Source organism: Pygocentrus nattereri, chromosome 13 (assembly GCF_015220715.1).
Source record: "Pygocentrus nattereri isolate fPygNat1 chromosome 13, fPygNat1.pri, whole genome shotgun sequence".
In the NCBI taxonomy this organism is placed as follows: Eukaryota; Metazoa; Chordata; class Actinopteri; order Characiformes; family Serrasalmidae; genus Pygocentrus; species Pygocentrus nattereri.
In genome coordinates this window covers 36910234-36922615 of record NC_051223.1, presented here as the reverse complement: position 1 = coordinate 36922615, position 12382 = coordinate 36910234, and the positions used below count along the sequence as shown (strand labels likewise).

Sequence of the window (12382 nt, the reverse complement as noted above, 5' to 3'; positions counted from 1 at the left end):
TGCATGGTCAAAGGGTTCTTTGCATCATTCAGTTGTTGTTCAGACTGATGGAGAGTGTGTTCTATATGGTTCTATATAGAACCTTTTTGAAAAGGGTTCTGTGTAGCACACAAAAAAAGTTCTTCTATTGTTATGTCATGTTATGTCAAGCCTATAAAAACAGAAGAAGCACTTTGGTTCTATACCGAAGCCTTTTCAAAAAGGGTCTATGAACCATATAGAACACACTCTCCATTCATCTGAAGAACTCTTTCATGATGCAAAGCACCCTTCAACCGTGCAAAGGGTTCTACACAGAACCATTTTCTATACGATAAACCCCTTGACAAGCAATCTTTTTCAAGTGTGTATGTGGAACCTTTTTGAACAGGGTTCTACATGGCACCAAAAAGGCTTCTGCTACTGTCAAGTGTGCCATCACAACAGTAGCCGGACCTGTTGTGGTGCTAAATAGAACCATTTTTCAAGAAGTCCAACACACGTTCGGTCAATCTGTAGAACCATTTCACCATGGAGTGTTCAGGGTTCTTTACAGAAGCATTGTGTTGAGTAAAGAACCCTTGAAGAACCACCTTTTTAAGGAGTGTGGAACGAGCTAACTGGCTAACAACTCCTCTGTTTAATATCACAGGCTTTGAGGCGCTTGCTGTGCGCTTCACTGTAAAACTGCAGTGGAAAAGAGTGAAGAACACGACACTTGAACGTCTCACACTTTCCAAATGTTCACATTTCGGTTAGATCCACTTTAAGTGGCATCAAAACAAGGAAGGATCTCAAATGCCTGCCTACTGTCTGTATAGTGAGCTGAATCCCAGACGGACGCTTATTAATACATATTCATCACTGTTTGTGTTCAGGAGCTGGGATTTTAAGTCCGATGTAGTGCACTATGTAGGCAGCTGGGAGTCATTTGAGATTCAGCACCAGTGTGGAGGAAAGAGACATTCAGCAGTGTTAGCCTGGTGCTAATAGGACACTAGAGATTGCACAGAGGTGCTAATGGAAATTTCCATTCTAATAGTGGTAATTTAATTAGGTAAAAATGTAATTAGAAAACAAAGGTTTATGCATTCAGCAGCGCTGTATTATGATATTCATTGTCAACAAAAAAAGTTCAGAAGCCCATGAATTGACCTGCCGTACACAGTGATGGGGGACTGAACATTTTAGTCTTGTTTCTGAGGCTCCATGGCAGCTTAGCAGCAACAGCAAACCCTAAAGACCAACTTTACTGGACAGATAAATACTAGTTTATCTGAACCCAATTGCATGGACAATAGCTTAAATCGTTGATTGAACAATAGTATTTTGTCATATTTTATGCTGTCTGCTGTTTCATAAAAGCTTTATGCTGCCTGAGGCTGTATGTTATGGTGATTTTATCACAAGCAAGTAGGTTTTACTTCGCCTATTAACGCCCTTACCCATTAAAATATTATAGCACTGTGTTGCTTTAATAGCCTTTCATCACTCCACGTGATAAAATATGTTCTCTTCAACCTTCTACTGAAAGCATAACATTTTTGGTACTACATAGAACCCTTTTTGCTAAGAGTGTGTACAACCCCATTCTCAAAACAGTTGGGACGCTGTGCAGAATGTAAAATATAATATAATAAAAATAGAATGCAATGATGCGCAAATCATGTCAACCATATTTTTAAAGGAAAATACGGCAAAGACCACAAATCAAATGTTGAAACTGAGAAATTTTGTTTTTGCAAAAACTGTATGCCCATTTTCAATTTGATGCAGCAACACATTCCAAAAAAGTTGGGACGGCGGCTTGTTTACCGCTGTGTTTTCATCACCTCTTCTCTCAACAGCACTCGGTAAGCGTTTGGGAACTGAGGAGACACTGATGTAGTTCTGAAAGGGTAATGTTTTCCTGATCTTGTTTGATACAGGATTTCAGCTGCTCCTTTCTCGTATTTTTCATTTCATAATGCATGAAATGTTTTCAGTGGTGACAAGCCTGGACTGCAGGAAAGTTAGTTTAGCACCAGGACTCTTAACCCTAACCCTAGAGCAAAGCTGTTGTAATACATGCAGAAATGAAATAATGAAAATAATCAAGGCCTTCCCTGAAAAAGATGTTGTCTGGATGGCAGCACATGTTGTACATATCATTCAGCGTTAATGGTGCCTTCACAAATGTGCACATCACTATTGCCCCCTACACCATCATGAATTTTGGCTTTTGAACTGGCCGCTCATAGCAAGCTGAGTGGTCTTTAGTCCAGAGGACACAGTGCCCATGATTTCCAAAAATAATTTCAGTTGTTGATTCGTCAGACCACAGGACACTTTTCCACTTCCCCTCAGTCCATTTTAAATGAGCTCGGGCCCAGAAAAGGTGGCAGCGTTTCTGGGTTCCTGTTTATATTTGTTTTCTTCTTTGTGATTTAGAGTTTTAACTTGCATTTGTGGTTCACAGACAGTGGTTTTCAGAAGTGTTTCTGAGCCCATGCAGTGATTTCCACTACAGAATCATGTCTGTTTTTAATGCAATGCTGTTTGAGGGCCCGCCCTGCGATGGACTGGCGACCTGTCCAGGGTGTGTCCTGCCTTCCGCCCAAAGACTGCTGGGATAGGCTCCAGCACCCCCCCGCGACCCTGACGGAGAAGCGGCTTGGAAAATGGATGGATGGATGGATGTTTGAGGGCCCAAAGGTCACGGCCAGCAAATATTGTTTTTTCGGCCCTCACATACATAGACTTCTCCAGATTCTCTGAATATATTAATGTTATTTTGTACAGTAGATGATGAATAACACTTTTTTTTTGGAACATTCATTGGCATCAAATTCAAAATTAGGCAAATGTTGTTCCAAACACAATAAAATTTCTCAGTTTCAACATTTGATATGTTGTCTTTGTACTATTTTCAATTAAATATAGGGCTTTTTTGGAAATGGACTTGTAATTAACATGAAATTTCAACATGCGTTTGTTATCGCTGGTGACAGCTGTGACCTCTAAGGGTTCATTTTCAGAGTCATACTGATGCTTCTTTCTCTCAGACAGCTCTTTCAACAAAAACAAATCCATATTTACTCCACGACCTTTGTTATCTCCCAGCCTTGGTGTGTAATACAGGCAGAAAGCAGCCGAGTGTTAGAGTGGGCAGCATTACGTTCACCCTTTCACACACAGAGTGCACTCAGAGCCTAATGTCATTGCAGAGAGCCATCAGGAAATGTGCTGCTACTTTGCTGGATTAAATTTCAATTACATTTGAGCAAGGTATCGAGAGCTTAGTCTGGCTTAGGCCTAGCACTGGCTGCTAGCACACCTTTGTTACTGATGTTCATGTGGCTGAAGTGAATAAATGCATTTGGGCATCTAATTGGTGCATTTAGTTTTACATGTTCTAGAAAGTTCTACTTTTTTTATCAAAGAAAGAGACAAAAGTCCATTTAAGTTTAGATTTTCAAGTAGGTTGGCCAACACTGAATGGTTAGATTGCAAAATGCTGTAGATGAACAGTAGATAGTAGATGGAAAGTAGATGACTAGTAGTTTAAAATGAAAGCCATTGAATGATAAATATATTTATTGATTTGCTGTTTTTCCTCCAGACCACTCCCAATACCAAGTTCACCATAGATGGCCATAGCGGAGTCCTTCGAATCAAACCTGGAGAGTATCTCGACTACGAAACCTCCAAAACGCATTTTGTCACTGTGGTTGCTAAGGTAAGTGGCATACTCAATAACGTTAATCTAGATCGACTTTACTCAGGGACCTACACTTCATCAAAAATCAAAAAGAGGTAAAGGCCGCCTGCATTAGCTGGTCATTGGTCTGGGAGAAAGTATGTATTACAGCAGCATGGCTTCATAGTAAAAGAGTCCAGGTGCTAAACTGGCCTGCCTGCAGTCCAGACCTGCCACCACTGAGAAAATAAAAATATGAACTGAACTGATGAGCAGCTGAAATCCCATCTTAAGCAAGATCAGGAAAACATTTCACTTTCAGAACTACAGCAGTGTCTCTCCAGTTCCCGAACACTTGCAGAGTGTTGTTAGAAGAAGAGGTGATGAAACACAGTGGTAAACAGGACCCGTCCCAACTTTTTTGGAACTTGTTGTTGGCATCAAATTCAAAATGGGCTTATATTTAAAGAAAAAAAAAGCAATCAAATTTCTCAGTTCCAACATTTGTACTATTTTGTAGTATTTTGTAATACTATGTAGTATTTTCCTTTAAAAATATGGTTTACGTGATTTTTATTTACGTTCTGCACAGCACAAAAATGGAGTTGTATTTATTTTATTCCACAGGAGTCATTAGGCATTTTACGCTTGTCAAATCTGAGGAATAAACCTGAAGTGGTGCTCACTTAGTTATTAGAATAGGTTTAATCTATGTTGTGCTTTTTACATCCATCATATCATGTATTTTATTTATTCGTCAGTAGCTGATTTTTACCACTCCTGCTTCAGTGTGTTATAGTTCATAATGTAGATTTCCCCATGAGCTGATTTTCACAGAAATCGAATCTATTTCCTTAAACTGTGTCCAGGATGGTGGTGGTAAATATAATGGAAAACATCAAGTGATGACCTCTTCAGCCACCATAACCATCAATGTCCTCGATGCCCAGGATTCTCCTCCTACTTTTGTAGGAACACCGTATTTTGGATATGTCTATGAAGTCTCAGTCCCTGTATGTATGAAGTTATATGTACTTCTATATAAATTTTAATGGGAAAATGCATGTTAATGGGAAATGGTCATGAATGGATAGACAGTTATAATGTGGTCAATATTACATAAGGTAATACTGGAGTTTGGAATCTGTGCATGTGTGCTTCAGTTCAGTTGAATTTTATTTATACAGTGCTGTTTACAGTGACTGTCGTTGAGAAAGTCACTGTCAGATCTGAATGTACTGTGGAATTTTTCAGAGGACTGTACAGTATAATGTTAATCATTACTGCAGCATCAGCCTGTGTATATTACAGCAGTCTGCAATATGTAAATGAGCCCTCATACCACATTTTTACTTAGTGGTGTGAGAATTCTGAGCAATCACAGTTCTAGATGAGTTTCTGAGTGTTTTGATGAATCAAAGTCTTCACATAATCCAAATAAAGGACATTATTTTGGTAAAATTAACACAGATCAGTATTTACCCATGTAACGCTGAGGGCTGGGATGATAAGCGATTTAAAAATTTGATAAATCTGCAAAGATTCTTGATACATATCGCTCTTTTCCCTTATTTGAACATGTCAAAATCAACCAAATGACTTGCTCATAAAAAGGTCCAAAGTAAAAATTCAGAGCTGCGATATCAAACGTTTTTCTTTATTAGTCGGACAAGTTGCTGAAGTTTTTTATTTTTTAATTTTATTTATTTATTTATTTATTTATTAATTTGGATATCTCAGCTTGGACATGCTCAACATTGTGGCGTTTGCTGTGTCTAATTGTCTTTTGATCAGTGCACCCAAACTTAAAGGTCTTCAGAGAAGCCACTGAATTGAAGGTGCAGTTTGAAGAACGTTATTTATAGATTACACCATTTTCAGCCTTGTGTGTTTCACAGTCATATATTCTGTGTATCTTGGATAGTTTCCATTTGCAACTAAGCCATAAGGCCTCCTCACACCTCATCAGAGCTTCCCTGCCCAAAAAAACTCAGTGTAAAAAGACAAAAAAAAAAGTAAGAAGTTTTGAAAACTCATTAACATTAATTAAATGTAAATGTTCATGGTTGCTTTCACAGTCTGTTTGCTTGTTTTAATGCGTTGTGCTGAAGCAGCCTCTCAAACTCCATCCCAGAGGGCTTCGGCTCCTGTGTGTTGGTGGAGCTGAAGGTCCACGTCTTTGAGGTGCGCTGGTGAATACAAAAATAAAAACATTGAAAACATCGTCGTCGTTACGACGCAGCATTGTCGGTGTTAAATAAAAAAGCAGATTGGACTTGAAGTGAAAGTTTCAGTGAGCTAAACCTGCAAAAATCAACCTGGTGTGAAAAGACTTTATGAAAAAAATGAAACAGCTCATTCATTAAGCTTGCAGTATCATTTTTATACAATACAACATTCACTGCTATGAGTATGACGTAACATCAGATGTACTCAAAAAACAAGATTTGATAAATTTGTCATAGATATAAATGTATAGATCCTGTATCATAGCCATTATCGATAATGATAGATAAATCAATAAGTGGTCCCAGCCCTAGTAACATTATCGGTCAGTTTTTAATATACATCGCAAGGCGCTGAAATCGTAATAAGCAGCTATATAATTGTAGCACTAGGACTTTAATAGTAGTAATAGTGATATTTTATTAATCCCACAAACGGGGAAATTTCACCTCTGCGTTTAACCCATCCGTGAAGTGAAACACCACATACATACTAGTGAATACACACACTAGGGGGCAGTGAGCACACTTGCCCAGAGCAATGGGCAGCCCTATCTACGGCACCCGGGGAGCAGTTGGGGGTTAGGTGTCTTGTTCAAGGATACCTCAGTCATGGACTGTCGGCCCTGGGGATCAAACCGGCAACCTTCCGGTCACAGGCCAAGATCCCTAACCTCCAGCCCACGACTGCCCCCAACTGCCATACTGTTTGGCCCTAATTTATGAGGTGATCGTTTATTAGACATATTGTACACAAAAAGTGACCGTATGCCATCTATGTTTCGCTGACTGATCTTTGTTTTGGACATTTATGTGTTCAGGGGTCAGAGATCTTCACTGTTTTTGCCAAGGATGGAGATCAAGGCAACCCCAACCCTATTCAGTACTCTATTTTTAATGGTAAGCAGTATCTACGCTTTTCTCCCTGCTTGTATAGAAGGAGCGCAGTGTACTCATAGACTGCTGACTTCCGTACAGTGCTGTGCAAAAATATTAGCCCCCTCATCTGGCACACTAAATGGTTTCTGATCCTCATGCAAAATGTAATCGGAGTCAAAGAGGACGGGAAGAGGCCTGTAATTAGTTCTTAAATGATCATTTCATTTGTTGAAGGGAAAAAGTCATCGAACACCAACTGAGCCCTGCATGAATAAATAAATACTTGCCCCTCTAAACTTAATAAGCACCTTAAGCTTCAACGACTATAATCCAATGTGATATGTAGCTGGGATGTTTTTACTATCACTGTGAAGGAGTTTTGGCCCACTCTTCAGGAGAGCTTTTGTGCCTGAACTTTCTGTTTAAGGACTTGCCAGGAATTTCGATGGGGCTCAGGGTAGGACATTGACTAGGCAACTCCAACATCTTAATGTCTTATTCTCCAGGCTGTATTTTGGTTTTTCCATCTGAATTTACATGGCTAAATCGTATGGCAAGTTATTTCACTGCTTGAAATAAAAGTACATTTTTATTTTATTTGTTTATTTTTTGTAAAAGCCCCTCAAATGAACAGAACATGTGTTTATGATCTCCACATATCACTACATGCATTATAATTTACTGCTGAAGGCCAAAAATCTCCGCTGCTCTTTGTGTTGTTTTCTAAAAGTGATGTTTCCAGAGCAGATCACTGAAGAGACGGCGTCTGTTTATAGTTTAGAGCCCAGATTTGGGGAAAAACGAGTCGACTTTCAGTAGAAAAACAAAGTTCAGCTTCTTTTATTATAAGGGTTTAAAATGACATCACCGTCTATTAGACTGGAGAGAAGAGCTACAGCCTCACACGACGCCCAGCTTCTGAATGGAGCTTATGGAATATGAACGTTATGAAGAACATGACGAAACACATTTTGGAACCACTGATGTTCTCAAAGAGTTGAAGAGGTTTCTTTGCAGCCATTGAGAAGTGGGCTTCCAGTGCTTCAGATTAGTGTCTTGCCTCATATCCTAGCTGTTTGAGATCACAGACTGATGACCAGTCACTCTTCTGCAGAATTTTCTGGTAGAGATCAGAATTAATGGTTTTCTCAATTGTGGCAAGTTGCCTGGCTCTGAAGTAGCAAAGCTTTCCCACACCATCACACTACCACCACCATGTTTCACTGTTGGTATGATGTTCTTTTGGAATGCTGACTTAGCTTTACAGGTGTGCCGTCCAAAAACTTCCACCTGTTACTCATCACTCCACAGAACAGTCCATAAATGTGAGCCCTTAAGTTCACAACAGTTTTGGCCTAGCCACTTCCATCTTTCTAATAGTGGAATCATGAATGCTGACCTTATTTGAGGTGAACAAGGCTAACAGTTGCTTAGATGTTCATCAGAGTTCTTGAGTGGCTTCCTGGATAAGTTATTGATGCAGTCTTGAAGAGTTTTAGTAGGCCGACCACTTCTGGGAAGATTCACCACTGCTCCAAACTGAAGATGACCTCTCTCCCTGCATTTCACTGGAGTCCCAGAAAGTTAGTAACCCTTTCTAGACTGATAGATTTCAATAACTTTCCAATCTCCAACTGAATTTTGAGAAATAGTGTGCTGTTTGGTCGGATTTTCCGTTTTTGTCTTATATGAAATTTTATTTGAGCATCTCAAACAATCAAAGGGTACAAATATGGAAAATGAAAGGAATTACAAGAGGGCAAATATTTTTCACAGTGCTGTACATTGATTTTTATCTTCAGGTTGTTGTACTGAATCACTAATATGGTGTTGACCATTTTACATGTATTTGTAATTGTGGATAAGGATAAATTTGAGTAATTGAGGTTTTTATTATTATTATTATTATTATTATTTATTAGGCAGTGATGGCTCCTTCAGCATCAACAGCTCAAGTGGCTGCATCACCTTGACAACATATCCCATCCAACTGAAAAATGAGTTGTATGAACTTCAGGTCAAGGTACTTTTAAACAGTTCTTAAGCAGAGTAGTTGGAAATATGACAGTATAATATTGATAATATATTGATAATCTCTTTCTTGTCTTGAAACAAGGCCTCAGAGGTCGGGCCAGAAAACCAATTGCTTGACTACACCATCACAATGGTGACAATCCGCGTGGTGGACCTCAACAACCACCCGCCAACATTTTATGGCGAGAATGGGCCTCAGAACAGGTTTGAACTGACCATGTATGAGCACCCGCCTGAAGGGGAAATCCTCCGAGGCCTGAAGATTACAGTCAATGACTCTGACCAGGTAAGTGCTTAGAAACTTTATCAAATTTACTCCACATGTTTATCTTTTTCAACACTGAGTGCTGACAATAACTGAAAGCTGGAGCCAGTTTGTTTTATGAAACAGTGCATTCTGGTCACCGATAACTTTTTTAAGCTAGTCCATTAACCCCATGAACCCTTTCGCTTGCAATCCATTCAGACACTTTTGTTTTTCTCCTTTAACTATGGCACAAGCAAGTTGGCCAAAGTAAAATGGATCGGTGTGTGGAATTGAAGCTTTTAGTGGATGCACTGTGATAGTTTCTTAGTGACCATGCCCACACATCCAGAAAGCATTTAGAATCAGTTATTATTGATTTATTAGATATTAGGCCTTGTTTGCATTATTAGACGGTGTTCATACGTAATAAATATATGCAGCAAAAGTGCTAAGAGAACATGTGATCATGCAGATTTATGGCAGAATTGGCAACTTGTTTTGCATCAGCCTTCAAAAGTGGAACGTCCTTCTGCAGCCCCCTAGTGGCCGCTCTGCTGGTGGAGTGGAAATTGATTTGTTGTCACATTAACTAGAACATGGTTCTCTCTCTGTTTGTGAAATATGACACTGTGTTGAGCTGCTAGTGAGCAACGAGGGGGGCAATGGGGGGGGTGAGACCCCCCGCTGTGAAAACTGTAAACACATCTCCACAAAGACGACCCTGGCAAGTCAACTGCAGCTCTCTTCATATCAAACAATCCTGTACAGCTGACAACTGCCCTTACAAATGTTGACTTGCTTGCTTACCTGTGATGAACATCCAGTTCACTTCTGTTGTTCTAATTCGTGACACTTTGAGTCTTTTTAGATGAAACAAACACTCAGACTCTCAGTAGCATGTCAAAAACATATGAGGGTTAGGTTTAGATAGTTTAAGATTAGGGTTAGGATTAGGGCCAAGGTTAGGATTAGGTTAGGTTTTGCGTAATGGAAGTGACATATTAAAAATACAACTAAATAAAATGAAAGTAACGTTTCATCACAACATCTACAAGACGTCCACAAGTCTACTTCACTGCTGCGACTTCACTGAGATGTTGTTGATGTGTTACTCATATTCTCTTAAGAGTTTATTAATCATCTATAAAGGACCACTCTGACTAAAATCATACCGTTTTGGGACATTTAGAATGATTTAATTTGTTAATCTATTGTGGAAAGTTTCATTCAAAAGGACATATGTATATAAATACTGCCGCTCACGCAACGTGATTGGACAGCTGAACGCGCTCGGAGGAAAGCGCCAACCACCAGATGTTACATCAGCTAACAGACCCATGGGCTGACCTTGCATCGTGATGGGGGGGGCATCCGTGGGATGGCAGGGGGCAGTCGTGGGCTGGAAGTTAGGGAACTGGCCCTGTGACCCAAAGGTCGCTGGTTCGATCCCCAGTCCATGACTGAGGTGGACACCTAACCCCCAACTGCTCCCTGGGCACTGTGCATAGGGCTGCCCGCCACTCCGGGCAAGTGTGCTCACTGCCCCCTAATGTGGTGTTTCACTTCACAGATGGGTTAAATGTGGAGGTGGAATTTTCCCCGTTTGTGGTTTTAAAAAAGTATCACTTAACTTAACTTACCCACCCAGAGAGAGCGAGGCCAGTTGTGCTGTCTTGGACTCCCGGCTGTAGCATCACCAGGGATCGAACTAACGATCTCTTGATGTTAGGGTCAATGCTTAGACGGTCGCACCACTCCGGAGCCAAAAAAGACATAATTTAACCTCTGTTATGACTGATCAACATTTTGTGTCCAACTGGGCAATAGTGAGCTAGAAAACATTGATATCACCCATACTTTCAAAGTGAATGCTGGGACAGTGATCCAGTTCTCCATGTATGCACTTGAAAAAGATTACAGATACATTTTTACTGCCAAAATCAAGAATGAAAAATGAACCGAAATCATGCAAAGAGAAAGCAAGTATTCAGAACCCATTTGATCATCCAAAAGAGAAAACCCAACAAGCCTGGCTGAGCATCAGCTGGGCAAACACCTACACTTCATATCTAGAAGACATAAAGCTGTCGTCCAAAATAAGCACATACATACAGCGCAATACTGGCCTAAATAAACTCTGAATACTGACTTACATGAAGAAAAGAGGCATTAATGTTTGTCCTGCTAATGTTTCAGTCCTTTTACTTGCCTTGTCTTCAGTAAATTTCCGGGATCGTTTTCAGTTTCAGTTTCAGTTTCTAAACATGGTTGTTTTTGCGAGTCATAACTAGCATATGATGGATACAAATGAATAACTGCTAAATTTGTCTTGGGAAGTTATAAACAAACGAAAATACAGGAGTAAACTTCATACACCAACCATGTCTTGGATGATCGACTGCGTTTGGCGAAAATTCTTTGCTTTTGTTGTTGTTGTTGTTGTTAAACTGTTCCTTTAATGCATTATCGAGAGCAAACGATGTGCATTACATATACTTTTAACAAATAGAATATGCCTGTTGCTCACTGTGCTGGCAGGTCAGAAGCCGTTTCAAGATTCTTCAGAGGGTCTTCAGAGGGTCAGAGGAAAACATGAGCTCTGACTGTAATAACTGATGTGAACATGCCAAACTGTGGTGAATCTGTGAAAAACATTTAACGAAATGATTTGGGTTGTTTTCCAAATCAGGTCAAATCGTGACCATTTAGGAGTTTTTTGTATTATAGGAAAGTCTGTTAATAAGAAAAATAAACTGTTGTCTTTTATACATAAAATCAAATCGCATCAAAACAGATTCATCTCAGCTTCATGTGAGGAACGTAGGAATCCTCAACAGTCCGAGGAAAAACAGTTAATTATCACAGAATAGCATCAGTGTAGACAGCAATACATTTCACATGGTTGCAGAGGACATTGTACTGTATTCACTGTCTTGGTCTTATGCAACATAATGAACATTTTCCCGTGTATTTAATCTGTCTTTATGCCAAATGATGTATAAAACAGCGCAAGTCATCATTGCATAAGATCCGATTTAAGCTGCTGTCAGCTGTTATCCTTTGATTTTGGAAACGTTTCAATGGCAGTCTCAGAAATTGGGATGTATTTCTATCCGAAGAATGACCAGAGATTTAACTGTACATGATGCGGTATGTTAATTATTAATAATTCAAAATAACCAAATTTACTAGGAATAAAACCCAATTTATAATATTCTGATATTAGGATCAAGAATGTTGTGCTCAACTCATGCATTATGGTTTGCATTAAGTGCTTTAACTATTTGTATAGTTTGCTGTTTTTGCATATTCTCTAATGCTTTTACTTTATCTGGGCAA

At 39.5% G+C, this 12382-nt stretch overlaps 1 protein-coding gene across 3 annotated transcripts in view; it reads left to right on the top strand.

Annotated features, from left to right (window-relative positions):
• LOC108437886 (cadherin-related family member 1) overlaps window positions 1-12382 on the top strand; it is a 50544-nt gene that overhangs the window by 16140 nt on the left and 22022 nt on the right. For all 3 annotated transcript variants that reach the window (XM_017715299.2, XM_017715298.2, XM_017715300.2), the window contains 5 exons: window positions 3581-3697; window positions 4528-4671; window positions 6705-6783; window positions 8685-8785; window positions 8879-9082. In XM_017715299.2, the coding sequence (XP_017570788.2) occupies window positions 3581-3697; window positions 4528-4671; window positions 6705-6783; window positions 8685-8785; window positions 8879-9082 (645 nt within the window). The remainder of the gene's footprint in view (window positions 1-3580; window positions 3698-4527; window positions 4672-6704; window positions 6784-8684; window positions 8786-8878; window positions 9083-12382) is intronic.